Source organism: Heliangelus exortis, chromosome 2 (genome assembly GCF_036169615.1).
Source record: "Heliangelus exortis chromosome 2, bHelExo1.hap1, whole genome shotgun sequence".
NCBI classification, from domain to species: Eukaryota; Metazoa; Chordata; class Aves; order Apodiformes; family Trochilidae; genus Heliangelus; species Heliangelus exortis.
The window spans coordinates 10,527,048-10,552,248 of record NC_092423.1 but is presented as its reverse complement, the minus strand read 5'-3'; the positions used below and the strand labels follow the sequence as shown (position 1 = coordinate 10,552,248).

The 25,201-nt window shown below is 38.6% G+C and overlaps 1 protein-coding gene across 1 annotated transcript in view; it reads left to right on the top strand.

Annotated features, from left to right (window-relative positions):
- Nucleotides 1–5,759: 5,759 nt before the first annotated feature.
- The window catches only part of PTPRN2 (protein tyrosine phosphatase receptor type N2), a 622,824-nt gene continuing 603,382 nt past the window's right edge, over nucleotides 5,760–25,201 (top strand). The window contains exon 1 of the mRNA XM_071734753.1: nucleotides 5,760–6,067. Within this exon, the coding sequence (XP_071590854.1) occupies nucleotides 5,950–6,067 (118 nt within the window). The 5' untranslated portion in view covers nucleotides 5,760–5,949. The remainder of the gene's footprint in view (nucleotides 6,068–25,201) is intronic.

Sequence of the window (25,201 nt, the reverse complement as noted above, 5' to 3'; positions counted from 1 at the left end):
CCATCCCCCAGAGTTCAGCTTCATCAGCATTGTATCCACATCCTGAGACACTGGAGGTCTGTTCCTCACAGGTTCTGAACATCCATACATTGCTCCATATGGCCATACTCACAAGTTGCTTCATGCAACCTCTTCCCTCTCTTCAAGCAGTTTTATATCAAATACAACTTCAGCCCCCTACTTAATGTAAGTATCATCAGAAGCAGCATTTGAGCAAATCAGATAAAATTTGTAATGAACCTCAGATGAATCTGGGGTCAATCCAGAGCTGCAAATCCCTACATTTACAGAAGCTGCTCTGTCCAGCATCCCTAGCAAACCAGAAGAGATTATAGAAATTTACATCACAAGCTCAAAGTACCATCCACCCTGAACTGCCTGATCTGGTACTGAGGATCTCTACAGCCTCAGAAGTCAGCTCAAAGCACACAACCCTTTGAGCTTATATACACAGATGTTTGGGTCTTCAGTTAATGTAAGTCCCATTTATAGTTTTCAGTTAAGTCACAACTCCTGCTATTCTCACAGGTAATTTTCTCTAGCTGCATTTCATCTCTCAAGCCCTGAACACTCCATTTTAGGCTCCTTTCCAACAGCTTTCCAGCAACACATAAAAGCCATTATCATTCAGTAACAGTATAGGGAATAAAAGACAAGCTCACAGCTTACCAGTCATAACTAAAATCAACCTACTTCTTTCCCTTTCCTTTTTAAAACCCTATCAGTTATACTGTGAATAATACTGTGAATAATCCAGACTTCTGTATAGTTTCTCATCCTCTAAACACACTTAGTGTCTAAGGAAGTGGATGGCTTTTTAGACGTGCTGCTTATTGCAGGACAAGTCCTTCAGGCTCAACAGCTTTAAAATATTAACTATTTTAATGCTGTATTTTAAAAAATGTGTACATGGAATAAGTGATATGTTTTCTCTTAATGAAAACGTTGAATACATAAAACTATAAAATGATGCATATACTTTTTCAACATACATAAATAAAAGAAAGTGAGCATAGTGCAAAATTTCTAGTAACGTTGTATTTTTTAATCCCAAGAGCTATTACAACCTCTACAAAACAGTGGTGATAACCTTTCCCCTCCTCCCAATTTAAAAATAAATCTTGTAACTTTAAAATTTCCATCAATAATAGGGAATTAAAAATTAAAAATATTCCAGGGAATGAATGTGTTCAAAGACTGTCTTTGCCAGATCATCCTGAAGATGGTCCAGTGTTCATCAGCTGCCTGTAACAGAGTTTATGGTTGCTCATCCCAGTAATATGCAAAATGGCAGTCAGCACTCTCCCTCTTGTAACCATGGCACTCTGAAATGTGTCTCTGGAGATGTTTTTTCTGGCCTTAATTTTCACAGTCTTCTGAAAGAAGTCCTCAAATCCCAAGCAAGATGCAGGAAGATTACTGCTGCTCAATCATCTCTTTCTGCCCTCAGAAAAGCATGGCCAAGGTTATGTGTGCAGCACTAAGCCTCCAAAAAACTCCCTTTGTTTCTGCATATTCATCTAAAGGCTTTGATTATTTTACCTATGTCCTCTAGAGCCAGAAAATGTAAATAATAAATAGTCTAAATTCTGTCTTGCCTGGGCATGGATATTGCACAAACCTCTATCTCCTCCTCTCCTCTTTCACCCCTACCCCCCTCAGTACATCTCAAAGCTCTGCCAAGATATCTAGGTTACAAATCTTAGATAAACTGCCTGATAGATATTGTTCCCAGTGGATTTTGGATGCATTAAAAGGACAAATGATCTGCAATTAACATGCTCAGAAGCCTTGCTTTGGGAAGGGGGAGTTGGAGAGATGGACAGATGGACCAGGGGATGAAAAAAGACAGAAAATTAAGAAGGTAATTATACTGGGTTGCTTTCCTTTGTTTTGTTTTGTTTGTTTTGTTTTTTAAGAGCATGTTTGCTTGTGCAGGTGTACTGTATTTAACATAGCTGGAACTGACCTTTTGTTCAGGCTTTTCTTTATACTTGGATTAAATGACAAATAGCTCTGTGAACCTTAGACAAAACATGCAGTTTCATAATGTACAAATATACCTATACAATTTCCACAGTCATATATGTAATTCCCATTTGTAATTAAAAAACAGATCTGCAAATATCACCTCAGTAACTAAGAACACAGTAAAACTCAAATTTTTCCCTTTGTATGTTTTTATGCCTAAATTATCAGGCAATGTTCTACATTAACTAAATCCTTTGTTTACCTTCTTTTCTACTCCTCCCCCACCTCACCCCCCAATTTTTGGTTCATGTAATTTTGGCACCTTCTTACATCTTTAACAAGCCTATCATTAACTCAATTATCAGGTTATTCTTTAATGACTCCTACTATTTCATTTTAAACAGTATTATATCAACAAAATAAATACTATACTCATCTTCTTGCCTCTTCCATGCTAAACTACTTCTGCCTGCCAATGACTTTTCTAGCAGGGCTATTGGCTTTTAATATAATTTTGAATAGCTCAATTAAATTGAGACAGACACCAAGGCTGACCTTACTGTCCAATGGTTAGACCATGTCTTTGAATCAATCAGGGAAAAAAATTAATCTATAAAATCTCAGGCCATGCAAGTGTCCTGACTCCTGGGCAATTATCCATTCTGAGATAATTAATTTCTGGCCCTTTCTGGATGTTTTTCTAGCCCTTACTAATGGATTTTTGATTAAAACATTGATGTTTATAATGAAAGAAACCTTAGTCAAACAATACAGCTTTTCAAACAGAAAAATGTTTCCTTGAAAAACTTGTGTTCAGCTGTGATAACCATGGATAAGAATGTAAATCTTTCATACAAATAAAATCATACAGATTATCCAGCTCTTCCTTCACTTTGTCAAGCATGTTTTTCAGACCTACATGGTTTTCATATAAATACTCAGTTCCAGCAAATATGCCAAGCTTCAAGATGTTATTCACTGCACTGAAAATTTCAGATCTATTATTTCCAATGTTATCCTTCCATTTATCTTCACATTCACCTCTAGACACATTAGCAATGCAGAGCATATATTAAACCCTTTCGTCTACCAGTCTTCAATAGTTGAGAATCTCTTATCAAAAAATTTAAATATACTCTTACAGAAATAACTTACTCGTACCCTCTTCTATTCCTTTTTCAAAACTACACAGCCTTGCAGTTACATTAGAACCTCACAACATCCACAACTTCAAGAACAGAATTTAATTTTTTTAGTCTTCCTAGTAATTTTTAAGAATTACTTACACATCTTAGGTTTTCTTTTCCCACAGTTCAGAAACTTATTACAAACATGAAATTAAAACCACCACCAAAACAACCTCACAAAATTGGTAGACCTAAACATGGATGCTTAATTTATTATACAAACTATGAAAAACCTTGGCACTGAGAAATGTCTTGAGAAAATTACTGTGAACCAGCAAGTAACCTGCATGTGTCATAACATGTTAATTACACTGTGATTCTGTTATTCATCTAATTTACAGGCAGACTTAAGTCTTGCAGTTTTTACACATCATTAACAAAAATCATTATGCCTAATACCACTGGGTTCAATCTGTCTGTTCCTGGGGCTTTAAGACAGATCTGTATATCTTTGATAGGTGCAGCCTACTATAAAATTGTAAAATACAACCAGGTGGGGAATGCTTTACACTTTTCATCCCTGAGAATTGCTACTGGAGTTAACTCCCAATTCACCTAACAATTGATTCTTTACTCTTTCCTTGAAACCTTACTCCTGTCTTTACCAACCCTGTGTACTCAAGGATTTCTTCCTGATGAATGCCCTTTCTCTCCTGATTTTTCACATTGCTTCACACACATTAGAACAAATGTCATTATTTTCCTAATCTTCTGCACAGAATGGCTATGAGAATTTTAATTTCCTTTTAAAATCTGCATGGTATTCAGTCATAAATTCACAGGAGCTGTGCAAATCATTCATCATAGAGCTGCAATGATGTACAGCAATAATGCTGATATTTTGTATGCTGATGAACAACTTGTTCTCTCACTGTGTCTACCATTTGCTCCTTTCTTACCTTCAGTTGTCTTGCAGTTCTCTGCTAATTCAGATGACCTTTTTCCTTGTTCCTATTACTAGATTTTAAAGCCAGATGGTTTGCAAAACCCATGAGAATATATGAATTTATGTTTCAGCACTTTCATTCCTCATCTTGTCCTTTCCATAGAATGCTTTTCCCTCCTTTTTTATTTCTCCCCTTTCAGTGCTCAGATTTCTTCCAGCTTCATCAACATTGATTTTCTGAGGTAATAGGACCTTTTGACTTAGTGAAACCCCTCCCCTGCAAGACGCAAGCAACCATGTAACAGACCTCAAGGACAGAAATGCTTGAAAAGACCATCCAACCCCATTTTTTTTTTTTTTTTTTGGCATCTGAATCACCAGCCTTAACCATAAAGTAAAGGAGGTGACTTTGCACCAGCTCTAGAAACCATAACTCCTTTTCCCCAGCTCAGAGGCTCACCCTTTTCCTACAGAGCAAAACTGAGAGAATTACAGAAGTCTGCAACTGTCAGGCCACCCACAGCCATCAGTGCCCTGTGTGGACGCCTGAGCACCCCAGCCCCACTACCCAGACCCTGCAGCAAAGTTCTGACCTGGACCCCCAGGCTTCGATGACCCCACTGTGTGGCAGAAGTCCTTATGTGCACCTTGGTCTGGGCTTGGTGGTGGTGTTTTTTTCCACCTCCTTTGAGGTGAGCATGGAGGAACATCTGTGCTCTTCCAGGGTCAGTTTGTTCTGGGTCTTTTTGTTCTATGGCAAAGCCACTTCGTGTATCACAGCTTTTAATCCTTTTAAATACCTTGAGTGCGAGTCTGCCATGGCTGGTTAAAGCAAGGGAGGACTCGCATCAGGGAGTCTCGTTAGAGCTGTTTACCTCAAACATGGAGATGATCAGAAGAACCTGAAACTAGAAGGAGGAATAAAGCAGATGTTGGAGTAACAGAGGGGTCTAGGACAGCCATCACTTGCCCCTGCAGAGATCGCTGTCCCAAAAACATCCCTTGCTAGGAGGCATGGCAGCTGCAGTTTCACCTCCGGTGACCATGACTGCTGAGTTAAAGGCTAAATACGATTACACGGAGTTTGTGAGGAAATGAAAGCCTGTGAGCAAGGAGGGAGTCAGTATGTTCGTGCCTGGAATTCCTGCTCCCTCCCACATCCTCGAGCGAGTGCTCACGCCTCAGGTGCTGGTGGTGTTCATCTGAGGGATCTTGTGATCCTTCAGGTGAGCAAGTTATTTCATGTGGAAAAGCCGGCAGTAAATAAACCACTACTGGCGAGGCCGCAGGGAGTGCTCACTCAGCTAGGGTCTTCAAGACAAAGCTTGGACAGGTGCTGAGTTGTTCTTACATACGAGTGTGTGGAACAAGCACGTTCAATACCTCCCTTCCCATTCTCAGCCATTTTTACGGAGGATTCAAGCCAACAGCCCTTCTGCCGAGAAGGGACCCCAGCCCCTCGCCCAGTCGCCCAGTGCCCGGAAAACCCAGCCCGCCTGAGGCGGAGCCTCCGTCAGAGCCAGTGGCGGTGTAGGGGCCAAGGGACGTCCCCTGCCCTCACCCCGCCGGATCGGCGGCCGCTAACCCACGATCTTAGGAGGGAGGACACGGCCCTTCCCCGAGGCAGGGCGGACGGCAAGCGGCAAGAGAGCAGCGGGGAGGCGGCGCCGCGGAGAGGGAGCGATCTGCCCCACCCCGCGGCTGCCGGGCGGGCGGGCCGAGGCGGGGCCGGCTTGGGGGCGGGCAGGCGGCTCTGGTCGCTGTCCTGGGTGTTGAACCTGCTGCGGCTGCAGCTCGCCGGAGCCGGGGAACGGCTGCGGGAGGCGAAGGGCAGGCGGGCGGCATGGAGTGAGGGCTGGCGGCGGCGGGCAGGGGAGCGGGACAGCCGCCTGCGATGGGCCAGGCATGATGGGGGCGCTCGGCTCCGTCCTCCCGCTGCTGCTGCCGCCGCTGCTGCAGGTCCTCGCCTCTTCCCCGCGAGGCCAGCAGCTCTCCGCCGGAGCCGCCGCCGAAGCGCGGATCGGTGAGTGGGGAGAGGGGAGGGAGGCGGGGGGCTGACGGGGAGCGGGGCCGCGCCGTCCCCTCACTCCCTCCACTGCTGCTCGAGACCTTCCTCAAGAGACAGCTCCACAGGCCCCCGGCGGCCGCGCCCGCACGGCTGCCGGTGAGGGGCCCGTGCTCCGGCCCCCCACAACCGACTCCCGCTGAGCAGCCCTGTTCTCTGGTCCCTCACGACCGCCTCCCGCTGGGGGGGCCTGTCCTCTGCTCCCTTAACTGGCTCCGCTGAGGGGCCTCATCTTCCGGCTCCTCGTATCGACGCTGCCCGCTAAGTGTCCCTCTTCTCCGGTCCCTCTCACCTCCCTGGTCCCTCCTCTCCCCGCAGGTCCCCAGTCACCCCTAGTCCAGCCCGGTGTCCTCACTGCCCCAGCAGCATGTGCCGGCGGGTTGTCTGGGGACATCTCTGAGTCTCACCGACTCTCCCCACATGCTGAAAACTTCCACCGAGACAATCATGAGGCCCCTAAAGTCAAGGTCCACCAGTGGGGAGTCACCAGAAATGCATCCATCTCCACATTGCAGAAATACAACCCTCCTTCGAGTACACTGGATTCAGCCCATTAACTGCCCTCTTACTGGGAAACCACAGGAAATCCCCAGGCCACAACCCCCCAGGTGCAGCCCAGCCCTTGGTGGTGTCCAACCCTAACTAATTCTGCCAGAGCTTCGAGTCAGCACTGGCTCCTGGTTAAGGCTGTTTTAACAGCGTCTAAAAATACCCAGTACTGCTCTGGGAAGACTGTTAAACATCCTCCTTCTGTTGAGACATTCTCCAACCAACCCCTTCCTCTTTTAGAAGATCCTGTCTACAGTAAACATGCCCACCTGCTGAAATGACTCACGCTAACATGAAAGGACACAGAAAACAAACTCCCTGGATTTAAGATCAGTGCTTTTCTCCTGTGCCACTCTCCCTGGCAGTCTTCTCCTTGCACTGAGACATTCCTGGCTGTATGCTCACCAGAATTTTCTCCAATAATGTATACTAATACATTCAGTCTTATTTCACTTACAGTATCTTTCCAAAAGTCACTTCAAATCAAGAAGGTTGTAACTTGGAGGATTTCAGTTTTTTTCTGCTACTTGTTGTGGTTATAGAGAGTAGAGGGTGAGAGCTAAACGAGCTGTCCCTAAGAAATCTTTTCCTATGACAAAAAATAAAATGACTTTAAGAAACAAAGGAAGCCTCCTACCAAAGGATCAGTGCAGTCTTCTTCATGTATATTCTTTTTATTAAGAAGGAATTAAAATCAGCTGACCATGGTTTTAATGAGGCTTCAGTCAAGTGGCAATAAAAATGAGCTATTGAATGCTTGCTATAGAGAAGGTTGTGATGCAAGGTTTTAAGGAGAAGTGGTTTGGACTGGATATATCCCTCCCTCCGCTCTCTTGGTTGCTATAGATATAGACTATTTCTCCTAATCTGCTGAGGAGAAAGCTGCATAAAAATATTGAAAGTAATAGCTGTAATTTTTACCTTTAATAATGCAATAGGCTAGACATTGTGCTTTCAGATTAGTCAGTTTTTGATTCTCTCTCCCTAAACATAAACTGGAAACCAGTCTGGGTCACAAAATATTTTTCAGTGTGTTGTAGCTACAGAACAATGTTTGTGTGTCTGTCACTTCCCTGTAGCATCCCTGTGCTTCTTCCTTGGGAAAGATGCCTGCCTGACAGTTAAATCTGTCCTTGTGTGCAAGGGAATGGGGGAAGAGCAGGCTTGGGTTTACATATGGAATCCAGTGGTCTGAGAGAAATAAATCAGAGTTATTCCAATACCAACTGAACAAGCTGAGCCTTTTTACTTCTCGCTGGGATAGGGAACTTACTGATACCTCACAGATCTGTGTGAAACATGGGAAAGGATTTATTGTGTTTGACAAGATACAGGACTTTATTATGTTTGCATGGCTGAAAGTGAAACAGTATTGCCTGTCTTCTCCCTTCAAGTTCCTCTGTATTTTTATATTGACCAGTATTTCAAACAGTTTTTATACTAGATTCCAACCAGCTTTAGACTACAGTTTTCAGAAACATCAGGAGATGCAACTGTAATTTTAAAAGTTATCTAAGTTTTGGAATTATTTAGTGTTTATAGTGGAAGATACTAGTCTGATTTTCTTATGAGAACTCCCATCTTCTTTAGTTGAAAACTGAACCCAGATGCACCATGAAAACTATAAAATGCTATAAGAAGGCTCTATAACATGTACAAGAAACTTTCTAAAAAGCCACTTAATTATAGAAAGAGTTTTGTAATTAATTTGTTCCTATTAAATGTTTCAGAAAGTCTTCCTAAAAGTTGTTTCACAGGTAGAAGTTAATGAACTTCACAGCTTAATGAACTGTTTTAATCCAGTTTAATTTCTGGATTAAAATGCTTTAATTTCCTCTTATTATTTGCCATTTTTTCCTTGTGCTTTCCAATATAGTAATATTCTCTAAATAGTGATCTGTTTATTTTGTAACTTGCTTTCAAATCTGCTTATGACATTGGAAGACTTGAAGTTATGGTTAAATAGAATAAAACAATTAGATTTGTGTTTCTTTTCCCTATATAATTCATGAGGTTTTGTAGACTGTTCCTGTGGGAAGGATCCTTTCTATAAGAGGTTGCTGTCAACAAAAGCACATATTTTTCCCTTTCTTGCCATTTACAGTAGCAATTTAAATGTAAGCAAACAAGGAAAAGTGTAACTCTTCCCCTCTCTCTTTCTCTTGCCCAGGTTTAGCACAGGAGAGAGATTCTTACAGTTTCTGAAGAAAAACTCAGCTGGGTACATAGTAGTATTCATTAATTTTTGATGAAACATTGGGTCTCTGAGTTTAATATTCTAAATAAATCTTAATTTGTTTATAAGATACTATCCACCTATGAGTATGGAACTTCTTTTTAAATGTTTTACAAAGTACTGTTCTGTGAACAATATATGCTGATCATGTTTGCTAAATTCCACAGGTTTGGGTTATTCTGCTGCTGTAGTGATAGTTCTATGGATTTTTTTTTAATGAGAAAATAATTATGGTGAGGATACAGTTAAACTTAAAATACATTTCAATGAATACTAAGTAGTTACTTCAGTAAAAATTTCCCTCTCCAACTATCAAAGTATTTTTCATGCAGTTGTACAGCTTTTTAAGTAGACTTAATCTGTTCAGAAAATTGCAGTGGTAGTTATTTTATTTTAATATGAAGTAGGATGGTTGAGGTAGAGAACTTGGGAACAAAGTAAACTGTGAACTTCTTTAGTCACCTTATTTCATAAATCCTAAAATACAGATACTTTACAGCAGAAGTCATCCTCATATGTATTAGAAAACAGAGTATGTGTGCTTGCTGCAATGCTTCACATTGACTGACCTCTAATGTGTAAAATGATGCTTATAACCTTCAGTGAATACGAGTATAATTTTGCAATATAATTTGATCTCCTCTGCTGCATGCAATCCTGTTTTTCACTTTGCATTTTCTTCTTAAATGAGTTCATTAATATACTGAGGAAATGTCTGGAAACAATTACTCTATATACCATGCAAAAGTTCCTTCAAAGTTGTATTCAGATCATCCTGTGCAAAATTTTTGCAAGTCAAATGCCTGTGAATTTAGTTTTAACTAACAAAAAGACAAGTTGGTCACATATCAGCTTCTAAACATGAAACACTCCTCTAAACCTGCAGCTGTGAGTTCCTGGTACATGCCAGTGACCAAACACAGTCTTACATTGTACTATGGTTAAAAAGTAATTGAGGATAGAAATTTTACTCAGAGTTTTGAAAAATGTTGTATTTTGCTCCTAGGAAATTCACAAAGAACTGTGTGTCTGTTTAACAGCTGGAAAAATATTTTAGACATGGACTAGGAATTTCAAGTGATTTAAGTTAAACAGAAGTAAGAAAGTACAAAAAGCAGGGACTTAATTTACAATTGGTGGAAAGTATTTCTCTGGTGTTAATTCTTAAATTATAAGAGAATGAAATAAAAAATATGACAGATGAGAAAATTTTTTTTTTTTTTTTTTTTTTTTTTTGGCTTTTCAGCTAGTGCTTCAAATACAGTGCAGGGGAAATAGTGCCAGGGAGCATTTGTCCATGGGATTTTCATGGGAAGTAGCATAAAAGTGTATCTTGGTTCAGTCCTTGTTGGATAAATGTTACATTACTGTCGTTCTCAGACGTTGCTGTCAACTGTCTTGGAGATCCATGAGGACTGAAATTTTGTTTATTGCAGCAGTTCTGAGCTGAACTGAAGCTCACCAAAGTCAATGTCAGCCTTTCAATTGACTTCAGTAGTGTTTGGATCAAAATGCTGGTTGAGGCTTGTGGCAGGCTGGCTGAGAAAGTGGGTGAATTGCAGTGGAACCCATCTGCTCAGTAGATTAAATTGCCTGAATTTCTGGCTATATTAATTTGGAACTTCCCATGAGCACTCAGGTATTTTGATATTATATTGATTTGATGTAATTTATGTGCAATTTATGGTATAATGTTAGCAAATAAAAATACCAAGAAAATAACTTAATTGAGGCCATGATATATGATCAGAATGTGGAAGATTCCACGGAGGAAGCTGTATGGGTCCCTTCACCAAAAGTGGTTTTTTCATATTCCAGAAATGTTTCTTCAGTAATCAATTACATTAGAAAGCAGCCATAAATCAGCTTGATATCAAGGCATGTCTATCTGTTAGTTCCATTAAAGTAAAGGTAAGAATATGCACTAATGTTTTTGGCATCATGACATGGCTGTTCTGTGATTCCATTTTACTGTCTAACTTGGTTTGTTGAAAGTTTCAAAGGGAAAGGGGAGGAATTAGTCCTCTGCCAGTCAAAGGACACCATTGCAGGGTGCTGTGAGGGTTGTTCATTGTATGGGATTTCTAGGGAGATTTTTTCCTTTTTTTTGATTTACTGACTGAGAGAAAGCAGAGAAGTTTTTCAAAATAGAAACTCATTTCTTCTTCCTGCTGGAGTATATTCTAACATTTCTCTGTACTTGGTGAAATAAAAAAGAATATTTCTACTTGTCTTCCTTCTTTTTTGTTACCAGTGAATACCAGTCCCAAAACCTTCATCATACCACACCATCATCATACCATGCCACGCGTCAGACTATTGAGAGGAAGTTTGGTTCCTCCTAATTTTTAGATCCTGGAATATTTGGCCATTATACCAAAGGGTAGTTAATGTTGACACAGTAATGATAAATAGTGAGTTGTCTGTGTACTTTGTTACAGTGAATAGCAATGCTTTTTTTATACACATCAGTGTGGAGAGCCTGCCATTAGTGAGAAAAGGGCAACTCCAGTCCCTGGAGGAGTTGAGCCCACTGATAAGCAGGGAGCTGAAGTCTCCTGCACTGAGCAGATTTTGGCTGGAAGGAGAGCATAAGAACATGAACTCAGATGTACCTCATTCCACTTACAGTGTGTTCTAAAAATCATAAAATCTCTGAAGTTAGTCTTACAAAGTCTGTATATATAATGTCTTGCTAAAATCTGTGTTGGTGCTTAGGAAGATGATCAATAAAGACTGCAGGAAAGATCATTTTGGTTTTTGGTGATAAGATTGGCAAAGGAGGGTAAGTACTCAAGAGGGAAAGTCCACTGCTAGTCTCCATCAAAACAGGGTGCTGAGCTGCATGTATGTTTGGTTAGGCTCAGCATGGTCACTATTAATAAATCTAGGAAGATATAAAGTAGTAATGCTGCTGGTCAAACTGTCCTAATGTTTGCAAGTAAAAAATAAACAGGTGAAGATGCAGATGATTAAGAGCAATCTTGAAAGAAACAAGCAGAAGAGGTGCCAAGGAAAAGAGGCGTGTTGGGAATGTGGGATGTTCAAATGAGGGAATGAGAAAGGAAATATAAGTAAAAGTAAAATTATTGGAATTAAAGATTAGGAATGATGATTAGTGAATTGTATATGATCTGTAAAGATGTCAGATTGGGTGGAGATCTTTTTGCTATGGAAGAAACAGAGTAGCAAAACAGAGATGTTCAATGGACCGGTCTGAGGCATGAAAAGATAAGGCAAAGGGACAAGGGGGAAAAGGGATTTAAAAAATAGAAATAATAATTCATTCGTTTAGGCCAAATTCATGGCAAAATTTGAGTCAGGAAATGCATGTAGAAGATGAGAATCTGTTCTGAGAGCAGAAAGGATTTATTTCATTTAATGTAAGAAGTGGGATTCCTCTAACTAAATGTAATTGTTTGAGCTAATCACTCAAGATTCCCTCTAAGCTATATCCAGTTTATAAATCTCAATTAATTGTACCCATCAGTACATATCAAGTGTAGGTCAGGTGAATGTCTCCCTGAATGTAGCTGTTGTTTTCCGCTTGGTATTCTCTTGATACTCTTCCCTATTTAGGGTGAATAAGTGTCTGTAAATACATGGTATTACTGCAGCTATTTCAAAATCAGATAAATTAAATCTGGGGAGAGGTAAGCACTTTTGGAGAGTGATTCACCTGTCTTTCCCCACTGAGGTGAAACTAACAAAGTAGCTTAAACTAAAGGTAGGTTGGTTGAGGATCACCTGCTACATTACTTCAAAACCATGGGCATAGCTTTGAGATGTACAGGTCATGCAAGTAAGCTGATCAGGAAGGTTTGTCATATAAAGGACTGAAGCAAGTGAAGTGGCTGAAGGATATAAGTAGTCCTGGAAAAAATTTTATCTGTAAAAATAACTGTCTGGTAATTGAAAACAAGTGGAGATCTCTGAATGAGACAGAAGAAATGAACATAATGAAAAAGTGAAGGGAAAAAAGCAGGTGAATGAACAAGCAGTATGCTGGTAAAATAGACAAATGGAAGGGAGTCTGGAATTAGCTGAAGGCAAGGGGACCATGAAGGCTTAGACATTGAGGTCCTGGAGCAGGTCCAAAGGAGGGCAACCAGGCTGGTGAAGGGACTCGAGCACAGATCCTATGAGGAGAGGCTGAGGGAGCTGGGCGTGTTGAGGCTGGAGAAGAGGAGGCTCAGGGGAGACCTCATCACTCTCTACAACTCCCTGAAAGGAGGTTGGAGCCAGGGGGGGGTTGGGCTCTTTTCCCAGGCAACCCTCAGCAAGACAAGAGGGCACGGTCTCAAGTTGTGCCGGGGGAGGTTTAGGTTGGACATTAGAAAAAATTTCTTTACTGAGAGGGTGATCAAGCATTGGAATGGGCTGCCCTGGGAAGTAGTGGATTCTCCATCCCTGGAGATATTTAAAGAGACTGGATGTGGCACTCAGTGCCATGGGCTGGGAACTGCAGCGGTAGTGAATCAAGGGTTGGACTTGATGATCTCTGAGGTCCCTTCCAACCCAGCCAATTCTATGATTCTATGATTATGATACATGAAGGGAATGTGTGAAGGGCATGGAGGTTAATGTGTCCATACGTGAGTTTTAGGGATTTTATTTGTGAGGAGTGTGAAAGGGGTCTATTTGTATCTTACCTATTTCATAGTGACAAACCACTATAGCATTCCCAATAACAGTATGCCATTCAGATCAGATGTGCCCCCCAAAAAATTAGGGAATTTTTTTTTCTGAAAAAATTAGAGGAGCTTAGCTCTATAGAATTTATTCCTTTTCAGATGGAATTTTTGAGACTAAAGTAGCTTGGAAAATTACTGCATCTTAGTGCATTTTTTCCTTTCAGTTTGTTTCAGTGAAACATATTTAAATACTAAACATAGTTTGGTGAATTACAGGCTTCCTGAATGGCGAGTTAGCACTTAACATTGCATACCTATTTTGCTTCAAACTAATATTTTGATAAAACAGGCTATTTAAGGGAGTAAAACCCAGTAACTAGAAGTTTTATGGGAAGTACAGCAGGTTGTAGTGGGTGTAAGGTCTTTTCTTTCAGTCATATCTTAAGAGCATGCAACAGTGGTTGCATAAGATTGAAATCATAGCCACTAAGTACAAGTTAATATATGGGCCACCTAAAATGTAGTTTATTTCCAGATGTTTTCATAGAATACAATGTAGCTGATACCAGTCATACAATACATATTGTAATAAACTCACAAAGCTCATAAAAAGTCAGGAAAGATGAGAATATACTTAAAAAACCATTTTTACAGTCCCCTCACCCCAGTTTATCTTTGATCTCTCAAGTTTGAACTTCAAAAAATTCTACAAAATGCCTTGCACAAATAAATTTTGGATGCTGAAAATCTGATAGATATTTTTGATAATTACCTGTCTGTCTGTTCCTGTCCTAAAAGAGCTGAAGATATCATAGCTTCTTCTCTCGTTAATTTTCTGCTCTGCAAGAGGAGGGCTGTCTTTTCACCATAATTTTTTTAGTTGGTTGGTACAAGTCAGTTAAACTCAGAGCAGTTGTTTCAGACAGCTGCTTTACTTCACTTCACCCTGAAGCTCATGTCTCATCTTTTAGGCCTGAGGATGAAAGAGTTTGTATGTTAAAGGAATCATCTGTGTTTTGTCAACTATTATCAGGCTACAGATTTGCAGTACAGAATGTTTGGCAGTAACAAAAGTTTATTGTATTCCTGCCAGTGACTGCTTGGTCTTGCCTTTGTAATGAGTATCAGTTTGGCTGAAACAAACAAACAAAAAAAAATTGGATCTTGATCACAACCTTGCTCTCAAGCAGTGAAAGCAGTGCTGCTGTTAGTGCTGGAATCCATGAAATGGCAGCAGGGGGATGGCTATGTGGATAGGATTACTTTATACCACCAACGTCACTGAGCTCTCCATGGCATGGAACTTTGACTCGTGTCCTTGTCTGAGATAGTCTCCTATTAACCTCACTGTTCTCACAGAATTGATTTGTAGATTAGACATTAAATTATATATACTCTGCAGGGCTGAATTAAAAATATGGCATCAAAGATCACCCTTGATTAATGCAGATAAATCCCCATCAAAGAATGTGAATGTCTATTTTGTTTTTAAAGATTTTATACATTACAGTGCATTTCTCTCGTCAAAATGATTTTTTGTAATTTTAGTTTAATTATTGTAGAATAATTTATGCATTTGCTGTTTATATTTCAGCTTTATTTGATATCTTTATTTGATATGATCAGTGGCTATCAAATATCTTCAGTGAGCTATTACTTATAAAACGTTCTTTCCTTTTCTAGATTTTAGCACTGCTCAGTATTCTCAGTATGTCATAAGTGCAGTGCCTTACTTACACCAGCAAAATATTATACCCATCTTCTTCTGTGACCTGGTCCCAGGAGTCATCCCAGCTTCAACACAGTTTTTTACTTTCATGGTATGACCCTGTGGATTGTCTCAACTCCTTCCCTTGAGGGCTACAGTCACTGGTGACTATCCCACTTCTTACTTACATCCTAAAGAAAGAAAAAAAGGGAAAAGGGAATTATCCATCTCTTATGACTTTCTGAAAATAGATGCATATTAATGAAGATACCAAGGTAAATATAATCAAGTATTTAAGCAGGTAAACACATCTTGGAGTTATCAAAACAGTTGGCAGATATAACCCCACCTAAATTCATCAGCACAGGGTGTTCAGAGAATCATAGAATGCCAGGTTGGAAGGGACACCAAGGATCATCTAGTCCAACCTTTACTCCTTTTAATTTTTCTGTTTTTATTTGATCTGTATTTAAGAAAAGTCTGGGTGGTTGGGGTTTTTTACCACTGAAATTTCGGGTGCATCTTCAATTTTCCCTTTCCTCAATAACGGAGTGAAATTTCAAACTTGTTAAAATATTCTTCTTAGTACTACCTACCTGGAGGTTTATTTTAGTTAAATAGGCCAGCTCATAATTGCAGTTTATCAACATACATAACACACAGGGGAAGGTTTCTAAGGACAAAGGGCAGCTATAAAAATTGTATATTCAAAATAAATGCGATAGTGAAAACAGAAATTTTGAAGGAAAAAACAGTTAACTGATGCTGCCTGGTAAATTTCCATCGTAAGAGCTGCAGAAAAATGAAACAATCATGTTCTTTGGGAGCAATCACTCACAATTTTAGACAGTATACAGTTTATAATACTATAATAGCATTGAAAAAGCATTCTATCTGGCTGGTTTTGTGGAGCCCAGCAAGACAAAGATCTACAGCTGAGCTTTTTTTTTTTTCCTTCCCATTTGCTTTTGCTGCTCTGAGTGACACCTGCTCTAATGAGTTTATAATCTGAAAGTAAATAACTGGGAAGGGAGGAGGAAATGGACACAGCACAAAGGCTTGAGAATAAACAGCTGTTAAATGGCTGACATTTTAGAACGGAGAACACCCAGCTTTTATGAAGGATCTTATTCAGCTTGAACGAAGGAGCTGATCACACCCAGTCGTCAAACTTTCGTAATTAAAGAATTACTTGAGAGGATTTTAGAACAATATTTTATCATCTTCAGATTATATAGCTATTTTCATGGTTTTGCAGAAAGAGAAGAGCTCTGACATGATCAGCTGATGGGGTGCTGAGGAGTGACCATGCAGGCTGATAAAAGGAGCGTGGCTGAACTCTCTTAACTTGCAGTTTAGGAAGGTTGATGCCAGAGGGACTTAATTAAATCATGGTGCATATAAAGGGATGATAAGGATGATCCTTATCTAAGCCTCTGCATGAAGCTTCCAGAATGTGATTTTGGGTGTTGATGTTTGGCCATCTAACACTCCTTTCACAGGGTGGGCTTTTTGTCATCTATTATTTTTTTTTGTCCATCCAGTATGAGAATAATACTAACTTACTTTCAGATGTAATTGATCACTACACAAGGAAACCCTGCTATGAAAGGAAGTTTTTAAAATACAGCCTTTCATTAATACCTGTATCAATTTTCCTGAAGCTGTTTTTATGTTTGGTATAAATATAAACAGTTGCAGGTTCAGTTCCTTCTGATGTCAGATATTAGTCCAAGGTTCCTGGATTTAAGGTGATTTAAGGCTTCAAATATTTGAATAGGGCTTGCCTTGAGCTGATTTTATAGAATATGTTTAACTCAATTTAAGGCAGTATCAGCAAATAAGTATGTGAACATTTTCTTCTACTCAGCTTTCCATTGTCTCTGTTGCATTCTGAAAGATACCCTTGGCTTGGGAGCTGGCATTTTTCCTGATACTTGACAAAGAAACTCTGCTTAGCTCTTCTCACTTGAGAGAATTCTTCTTGCTGAAGGATGGGCTTTGGTGATTTGGTGGTGTATCATCTGGTGACCCTGATCCTGTAGAATGGGGTGTGAGTGTTCCTTCATTTGGGATTGTCACTCCCAGGAAAACAGGGTGTAGGGTTCTGTAGTTTTCCAGGCACACTGGAGTCACTCCTCAGTGTCAGAAAAAGTATGTGATAATGTAACATTCTTGTTTATGTAATCCTGGTTTGGCTTCAACAGACTCTCCAATTGACCTAATTGTCAGAATGCTTAATGAAATTTCCCAGAGAGGAAAATATTATTTGTGGTCAGTTTCCATCCTTTAAAATGAGTACTGACTTGAGGAGAAGAATCTACCTTTCTACTCTGGTTTCTGTTGGGTGAAGACTCATTTATACCTGGGATTTGTTTTAATTCTCCAGTCCTTTCAGCTCTTGTCAGCTGTGCTAACAGAACTCTGTTTGACCAGCTTCAGCATTGCCATGTAACCTTTGGAAAGTCCTTCCCAGCTGGGCAGATGTCAAATAACTATCAGTTTGTAATAAAACCAAACCAAACCAAACCGTTTACAGGCTGGAGATGTGACACTTCCTGAACACACGTTAGATAAAATACATGCTGTTTTTATAAAGTAAAGCTTCAGAAGTTAATGATTCAAATGTGTATAAATAAAAGCAATGAATACGGATAGAGAAACAGAAAACCAGAAAAAAAAAACCCAATAGGAAAAAGAAAAAAAGGAAAAAAAAAAAGAAAAAAAAAAAAAGAAAAAAAATGAAAAAAAAAAAAGGAGAGAGTGTTAGGAATAACTGAATTACAGAATCACAGAAGGTTAAGGGTTGGAAGGGACATCTGGAGATCATCCAGTCCAACCCCCTTGCTAAAGCAAGTTCACTTAGAGTAGGTTGCACAGGCAGGTTTTGACTGTCTCCATACAAGCAGGATCCACAACCTTTCTGTGCAGATGTTTCAGTGCTCTGACACCCTAAAAGTAAAGAAGGGCTATTTGGCAAGCTGGAAGTTAGTGTACTGTAATGATCTCTGTTATGTTTGTGTCAGTATAAAACATATCTTTTCCTAGTCTTTGTAAGTAAAGAATCAGCAAACTGGAAGCTTTGTTGGAAACAGAGGAATTTGATGATGTAGTTTCTTCATATCCGTTCATTCCACAGTATTTTAGGTTGTATTTATTCATAATTATTTTTATTCACATTTCATTTGTGATTAATGTGTGCCAGGTATTATGATAATTGTTTTTTCATGTCATAAATTACAGGAGAGCTTTTCTATAATACTATATAGTCTGAGAGCTATGATTAAGTCTGTCTGTTTAATTTTGTTTCTGATTACCAATGCAAATACTTAAGCATGTGCCTAACTGTAGGTGAGTGCTATTGTCACTCAGTAAATGGGAATGCTCACCCCTTTTGCTTTCAGCATGGGAGAAAATAGGTCACAGCCGTTTTGATTATACCTTGAATTTTGTAGAATCAGGATTCTTATTTCACTCATTTAATTGGTAACAGAGCCCTTTAACAACATCACAAATTCACACACTGGAAAAGTCTGTAATAACAAATTCATAATACTGTCACCTGTGTACAGTTTTGGGGTGACTTAAAGAATTTATGGCATTTCTGGAGCAGAGAATTAGAACAGCATTTTAAAAATGAAACTAGATATGATTTGCTCAAATTACTTTGAATTTGCTGTTTGGAGTGCCTTCTGCAATAACAATACTCCATGTGTTTCATTTCTTTCTTTTTCTTTTTCTTTTTCTTTTTTTTTTTTTTTTTAAATTGATATGGAACTCTACTTTAGGATGAGATAGATTTTCATTCTCCTCCAATGAGTAGGTATCTGGTGACATCTGTGAAGGACTGTAAAAACATTTGAGAAGATGCAAATTAACTGAACGTTTCTCTGAAACGGAATTGGTGCCAGAAATCCACTAACTGATGCTTTATAGCTGCATCTGAAAACTGAAAGAGGTTGTTCCTCCTTTTCCAGAGATGATCCCCAGTATGCGTGTTGCCAGCTCTCCCCCAGAAGAACTCCTCAAACTCCAGACCTTAGAGATCAGTGAGGTAGCACCAGATATCATGTAGTTATAAAGCAAGTAAATATAAATTCCTGTTATCATCCCCAGGTGTCTCATGAATGAATTTTGTATTCACTCAGTTTCTCAGTTCATATATTATCTATGTGTAGTTACTCTCCATATGTGAAAAATTGGAAATAGCTTTTTATTCTTGGTCTCATCTGGGGAGGTGCAAACTTATATCTGCAAATACATCTTTTTGCAAATCCAAGCTTTTTTTTTTTTTTTTTTTTTTTTTTTTTTAAATAAAGATTATATCTTGCTAGAGGATAAAAATTATTAAGAATTTTCCCTGGGAGGAGATTGAGAATTCTCTGCTCAGAAAAGAGACTACTGGGTGGCTACATGGAAAGAAAGTAGGACAGACCACAGCAAGTGAGAAGTCCTTATGGAAATAGCTAAAAACTTTAGTTCACCTTTTCCACTGAATTCTTATTCATGCTGAATATGACCTTGATTCCTCTGAACAGCTTGTCTGAGCTTTTTAACTTGACCTAGAACTCTCTTAAGACAGTGTTTAAATTCAAAGGCTTGTTAGGAACATGTTACTGTAGCAACAATAAAATAATATTATTCAGATTTGATAAGAAGTATTCTTGTCCTTTTTGACTGAATCCTTTCCAGATTTTCCAGGAAGAACTTTTTTTTCAATGTCATAAATGGTATTAGTGGAATAATCATCAAAACCAGTCAAGCAGTGCAGGAAGAAAAGGATCATTTCAGTGACTTCTTTTTCTAAGAATCTTACCTGCAGTAATATTTTCCCATAAGGATTTAAAATATGAATAGTTTGAAGATTCTCTTTTACTGCATGTCTGCTGAGGAACACATCTTTCTTGGTGGATCAATCTCTCCAGGCTGGTGTGAGGCCTTATATATCTGAGGGTAGTCAATATCTAGTCAGTATCACCCCATTCTTACCCTCTCTCACCCAGCAACTGCTATTGATCACTGTCAGAGACAGATTTTGGTTTAATCTGGTATGGCATTGTGCCTGCTTTGCACAAGCAACATCCCCCCTGCATAGTGCCTGTGTTCCCCTATAGACTGATGGGAACTGAAGAGTCACAGTCCTGAGGATATTCTGCCCAGCCACAGAACAAGGCTGGAGTAGAAAAAGAATCTAGCTGCAGATATACACAAACTTTCCTAAAAAGAAAAGAAGTGTGCAGTCACAGTAATTTTGAATCAAATATTAGGATTTTCAGTGCTTATCAGGGCCTGAAAAAGCAATATTTTATAAGAAACAAAATGCAGTGGATTTTTACTGGCAAATTACTAATGCAGTGCTAAGTATTCCCTGCCACTGTGGGCAGGAAATACAGTAGGCCAAATTTTTTTTTTTTTTTTTTAGACTTGTGATCCATACTGTAGCCTGTAGCCTGTATTAAAATACCCCTCTGGGTTTCACAGAAAGTGTATGACTTAAAGAAAGCAAACATGCCTTTGCATTATACTTAGGATTTCAGTACAGAAGAGATTGTGTGACTTGAAAGGCACAACATCCAAAGGCACTACATCCACAGAACCCATTTCAACTTTAATGGGCAACACCATCACTTCAGTCTTCTCTCTGCCTGGTGCAGCAGGCAGGAGTAGAAGGCTGCATGGCAGCTCTGTACAGCAGCAGGAGGAAGCTATTGAGATCAAGTTATACACATGGACTTTTAAGGAACTGAGTGTAAGTGGGATTTGGGGATGCCCTTCAGCTCATTTCTTAGCTCCCAGCATTAGGAAGGAACAGGAGAAGCATTTGGTTTACTTCTTGTTTTAAAGACTTGTTTTTCAATAATCAGTTGTCCTGTCTTTGGAGTAATGTGCCAGTGTTGCTCTGGAAGGGGTGTGTTTCAGTTCATTTCTGCAACACTTGTGTCATCTGGAGGCTTTACATGAGCACTGGTCACATCTGCCCCAGTTCAGTTTATAAGAATTTCTGAGCCACTAATCTTGAGTCCTGTATTTTAGACATAGAGTATAGAGAAATATATTTATAATTAACAGATGTATGACTTTCTTCTTCCTCAAATGGGTGTGAAATACTAAAAGAGCACCATGGTACATGACATCTGTGAGAGAAGGAAGATTAAATGGCATGCAAGCTGAATTTAAAGAGAAAATAGCTCTGTGACATGCTCAGAAAAATATAAATTGATAAAGTAGACAGAGGTGCAGTAGGCATATATTTTACTGATTTTTCATGAACTTATACCAGTCTGGTGGATACTGTAACCTCAGCTGACCCATTTTTTCATTGCCTTCCCTTACATTGACAAATGACCTAAATCTTTAAATATAATCAGGTGTGGAGACAAGCAAATGAAGGATGATTGTACTGATGAGAAAGGCAATACAGCTTTAGGGAGATCCATTGATATTCTGTAACCTTGTAGTCACTCAGTTTAAAGAAGTGTAGCTTTTGAAGGAAGAAGGTGAGAGATTTAACAAAAATTAAGCATCCTTTCTACTTTTAGTGGTACTTCTAGTTATCTGCATATGCAGTTGAAAACAGAGCAGTTCCTTGAATCTTCTGGCTGTCCAGAGAACTTTGATCTTCTAAAATAAACCTGTAAATATGTATTTATCACTTCCTTTAAGATAAAGATAATGGAAGACAATAAATATATTAAACTAGTCAGCAAAAATTACTTCAGTGACAGAAAATCACTGTTGTTTTTCTCATCTTTGGCTGCTGTATGCAGGTTACCTGAGTGATGATTATGAGTTTTTGCTTGAAAAGCAAGAGATGTCAAGTTGCTTGCCAGTGCAATATGACTATTACATACCACGTGGCTGCTATTTTTAACTTCTTGAACCATTATTTTTGTGTGAGCATTGAATTAAAACTCTGAATCCAGAGTATCTACTAAAGTTATGTTTCACAGGAGCCATCAGATAATGGCTCAGATAATTCTGCCCTTTTTTTTCCTTTTACTCCTAGTTTAAGTAGTGTTCCTTGAAGAGGTTCTAATTTTCGGATTTTTTCTAATTTTCTAATTTTTTTTTTTTTTTAATGGGAGCTTCTTATTTTTTATCCTTTGTTTTTGCTCCGTATCAGGACAAAAATTAAACATGAGGATGTTTTAATGGAATTAAACATGTTTAAAAATATTATGTTTGGGGAAGGTAAAATAGTGAAGCATTAGTTTTGTTTTCTTTCTTTTAATTGCCAGGTTTGTCAGCCTGAGGGCAGAAAGAAGGTATTGCTACTCCCAGTGCTAGAATTTGTATCTTCAGGCCCTCGTGTGTTTGTAATGGGCAGAGGGAAAGTGCTGAGGTACTGCAGTTCTACAGAGACCCCGGTCTTGTCACTGGGTCAGACTTTCTTGTCCAACTCATCCGTGAGGCACTGTCACACTTTAGAAGGGGAATTTGAAACACCTGAAGTCAAAGTCCAAGATATGAATGTTGGGACTTTGACTCCAGGTGTTTCAAATTCCCTTTCTAAATTCCCAACATTCAGATCTGGCTCAGCTGCACTGCAGTGTTAACCTGTCCCCAATTAAATATTTTGCTTCAATTAGCTGGAATATTTTTTTAGTTTATCCAGTGAAGTGTTTCATTAGAAGTATCCTTTAGAACTTTGATTTTCTGAAAACTACATTTTTAATTAAAAGACCTGCTGACAGTCTCAAAGCAGCTTTAGTTTATAAAAGGATGAGAAACAATTTTTACAGTCTTTTAATTTTGCTTATGTAAGAGCAGAATGTGAGTGGAATTGTCATGGAGGTGATATTTCTATTTCTCCTTCAGATGCCAGCTGCCATTTCTGTTTTTCATAGGAGAAAAAAAGCCTGATGCCTCTTTTCCTGCCATCTTCAAAGACTCTGCTGGTTTCAATAAAATTGTTGCATTTATAATTTCTTTCAAAAGCTTCAACTTTTCAAAAGACCACCAAATAGATAGATACCTGTTCTCTGGAGGGAATCCCAGAAAAAATGTGTTCTGCTTAATTTTTCAATAATTTCCTAATCCTGGACAGGATCTATTGGCAAACACTCTAAGAAATAACAAGCTCTTTCTCCAGCTTTAGCAATATAATGCTTTCTCAGAAATTAGAATGTGTTACATTAAATATTTTAAATTGTGTGGTTTTGTTTCTTTGTTTGGTGTTGTTTTTTTTTTAACTTCTCTTCTGGTAAGACACATTTCAAAATTATTTTATTGAGAAATATTCTGCAGGATAGTTAGTTGTGGGGTATGGGATTCAGACCACTTCATGTCTGTAGTTGAGTCAGTCACTTTGTGGCTCATTTGTAGTCATTGAAGAGTAAGAGACACTTAGGAGACAAAATTGATCTGACCTATTTTATGTGTTTGCTTCAGGATGAGATGAATGGTACTCCAGGAACATGGAACATTTGGCTAAAATCTCTAGATTTCCATGAGCCACAGAGTCTGTAAAGGCTGTAGAGACTTGTTCAACTTGTGTGAACAAGTGCAGACAAGTATGAAACTCATCCAAACTTTTTAATGAATCTACATGAATTTTTTCAACTTCAGATTTACATTGTACCTTCAGATGGGGTAGTTCCCAAATCCTCTCTCTTAAGGGTACTTTTTAATGCTGAAGTTTATTATCTTAAGCAGTGCTTTTGTCATACCAAGCAAACATGTCACATAAAAGTCAAATATATTCTTTTGCAAAGGTTTTAAAATTTAGAGAACCTTTGTAATAGAAACTGTAGAGCTGTAGTCCTTTGCTTGAAGTACATGTTAGGTCTACAGCAATGGAGTATTTTAGTATTTGAGTTGGTTGGGAATAGTTTAAAATTTTAAAAGTCATTTTTAATTTTTAAAGTAAATTTCTTTATTTGCTTATAGATTTTTTTTTTTTGGGTTTTTTTGGTTTTTTTGTGAAATGAGCAAGTAATATACAGAATTTCCCAAGTAAATTCTAGGTAATCATTAGCTTTAAACTGAAAATATTCTGCTAAATTCCAGTTTGTTTCTAAACTAAAAAAACATTGTTTGTAATAAAAAATAATCATGCAAATGTACCAGCACACACACACTTGGCCAAAAATAAATTCCTTCCCTTTTGCTCTAAAGTGTAACAGACTTCATGATTTGTTATGATTATTTGCTTTATGATGTTTTGCTCATATACAACATATTTTATTTTCTCAGAGTACTAAACTTGTCTTAGTACTGTGAATAGTGCACAGAGACTTTTTAGGGATTGTTCTTTCACCTGTGTTCATTAGAAAACAAACCTTATCTTTACATCTGATGTAGACTACTTCATATATAGAAATAATGCTGGGATTTTTTTCAAAGTTCTGTAATGAAGTATATACAGGTGGGTTTTTTGTTTGTTTTCGTTTGTTGTTTTGTTGTTTGTTTGTTTGTGGTGTGTTTTTTTGTTTTGTTTTTTTTTTGCCACCAAGTGTGGTGAGATTTTTTTTAAGACTTGTGAAAGAGATGCACTGCCAGCCTGAAGGGGTTGATGAATGAGGTAGACATTATATATATGCAAGGATTTAAATGTTGCATAGATGAATAGCAATATAAAGATGATCAACAATATGCTGTTTACATGAACTGATTTAAGTTTTGACTGTGAGTGCTTTTCTTTGGTAAGAAGAAAGATTTTTTTAGCTCACTGGAGTACGAGCAAGGTGCAGTTGTGTGCTGGTGGTGCAACTTCACAAGTATAGAAGGGCTGGAAAGTCACCTATAGGTACAGGTAAGGGCCAAGAATTGGTTACACATAAGGACATATTTTATGATGGTCCACGGCGGTCATAAAGGACTGTGTTTTAAACTGAAAATAAAGGGGAACTGTATCTTGGTTCAGAAAGAGAACTGCAAATGTATTAGTAGCTTGAAAGGAAATGGTAAACAAGAATACAAGAAGTTGGAGGACTCAAATTTTCTTCTCAGGAGAGAAGAGGAAT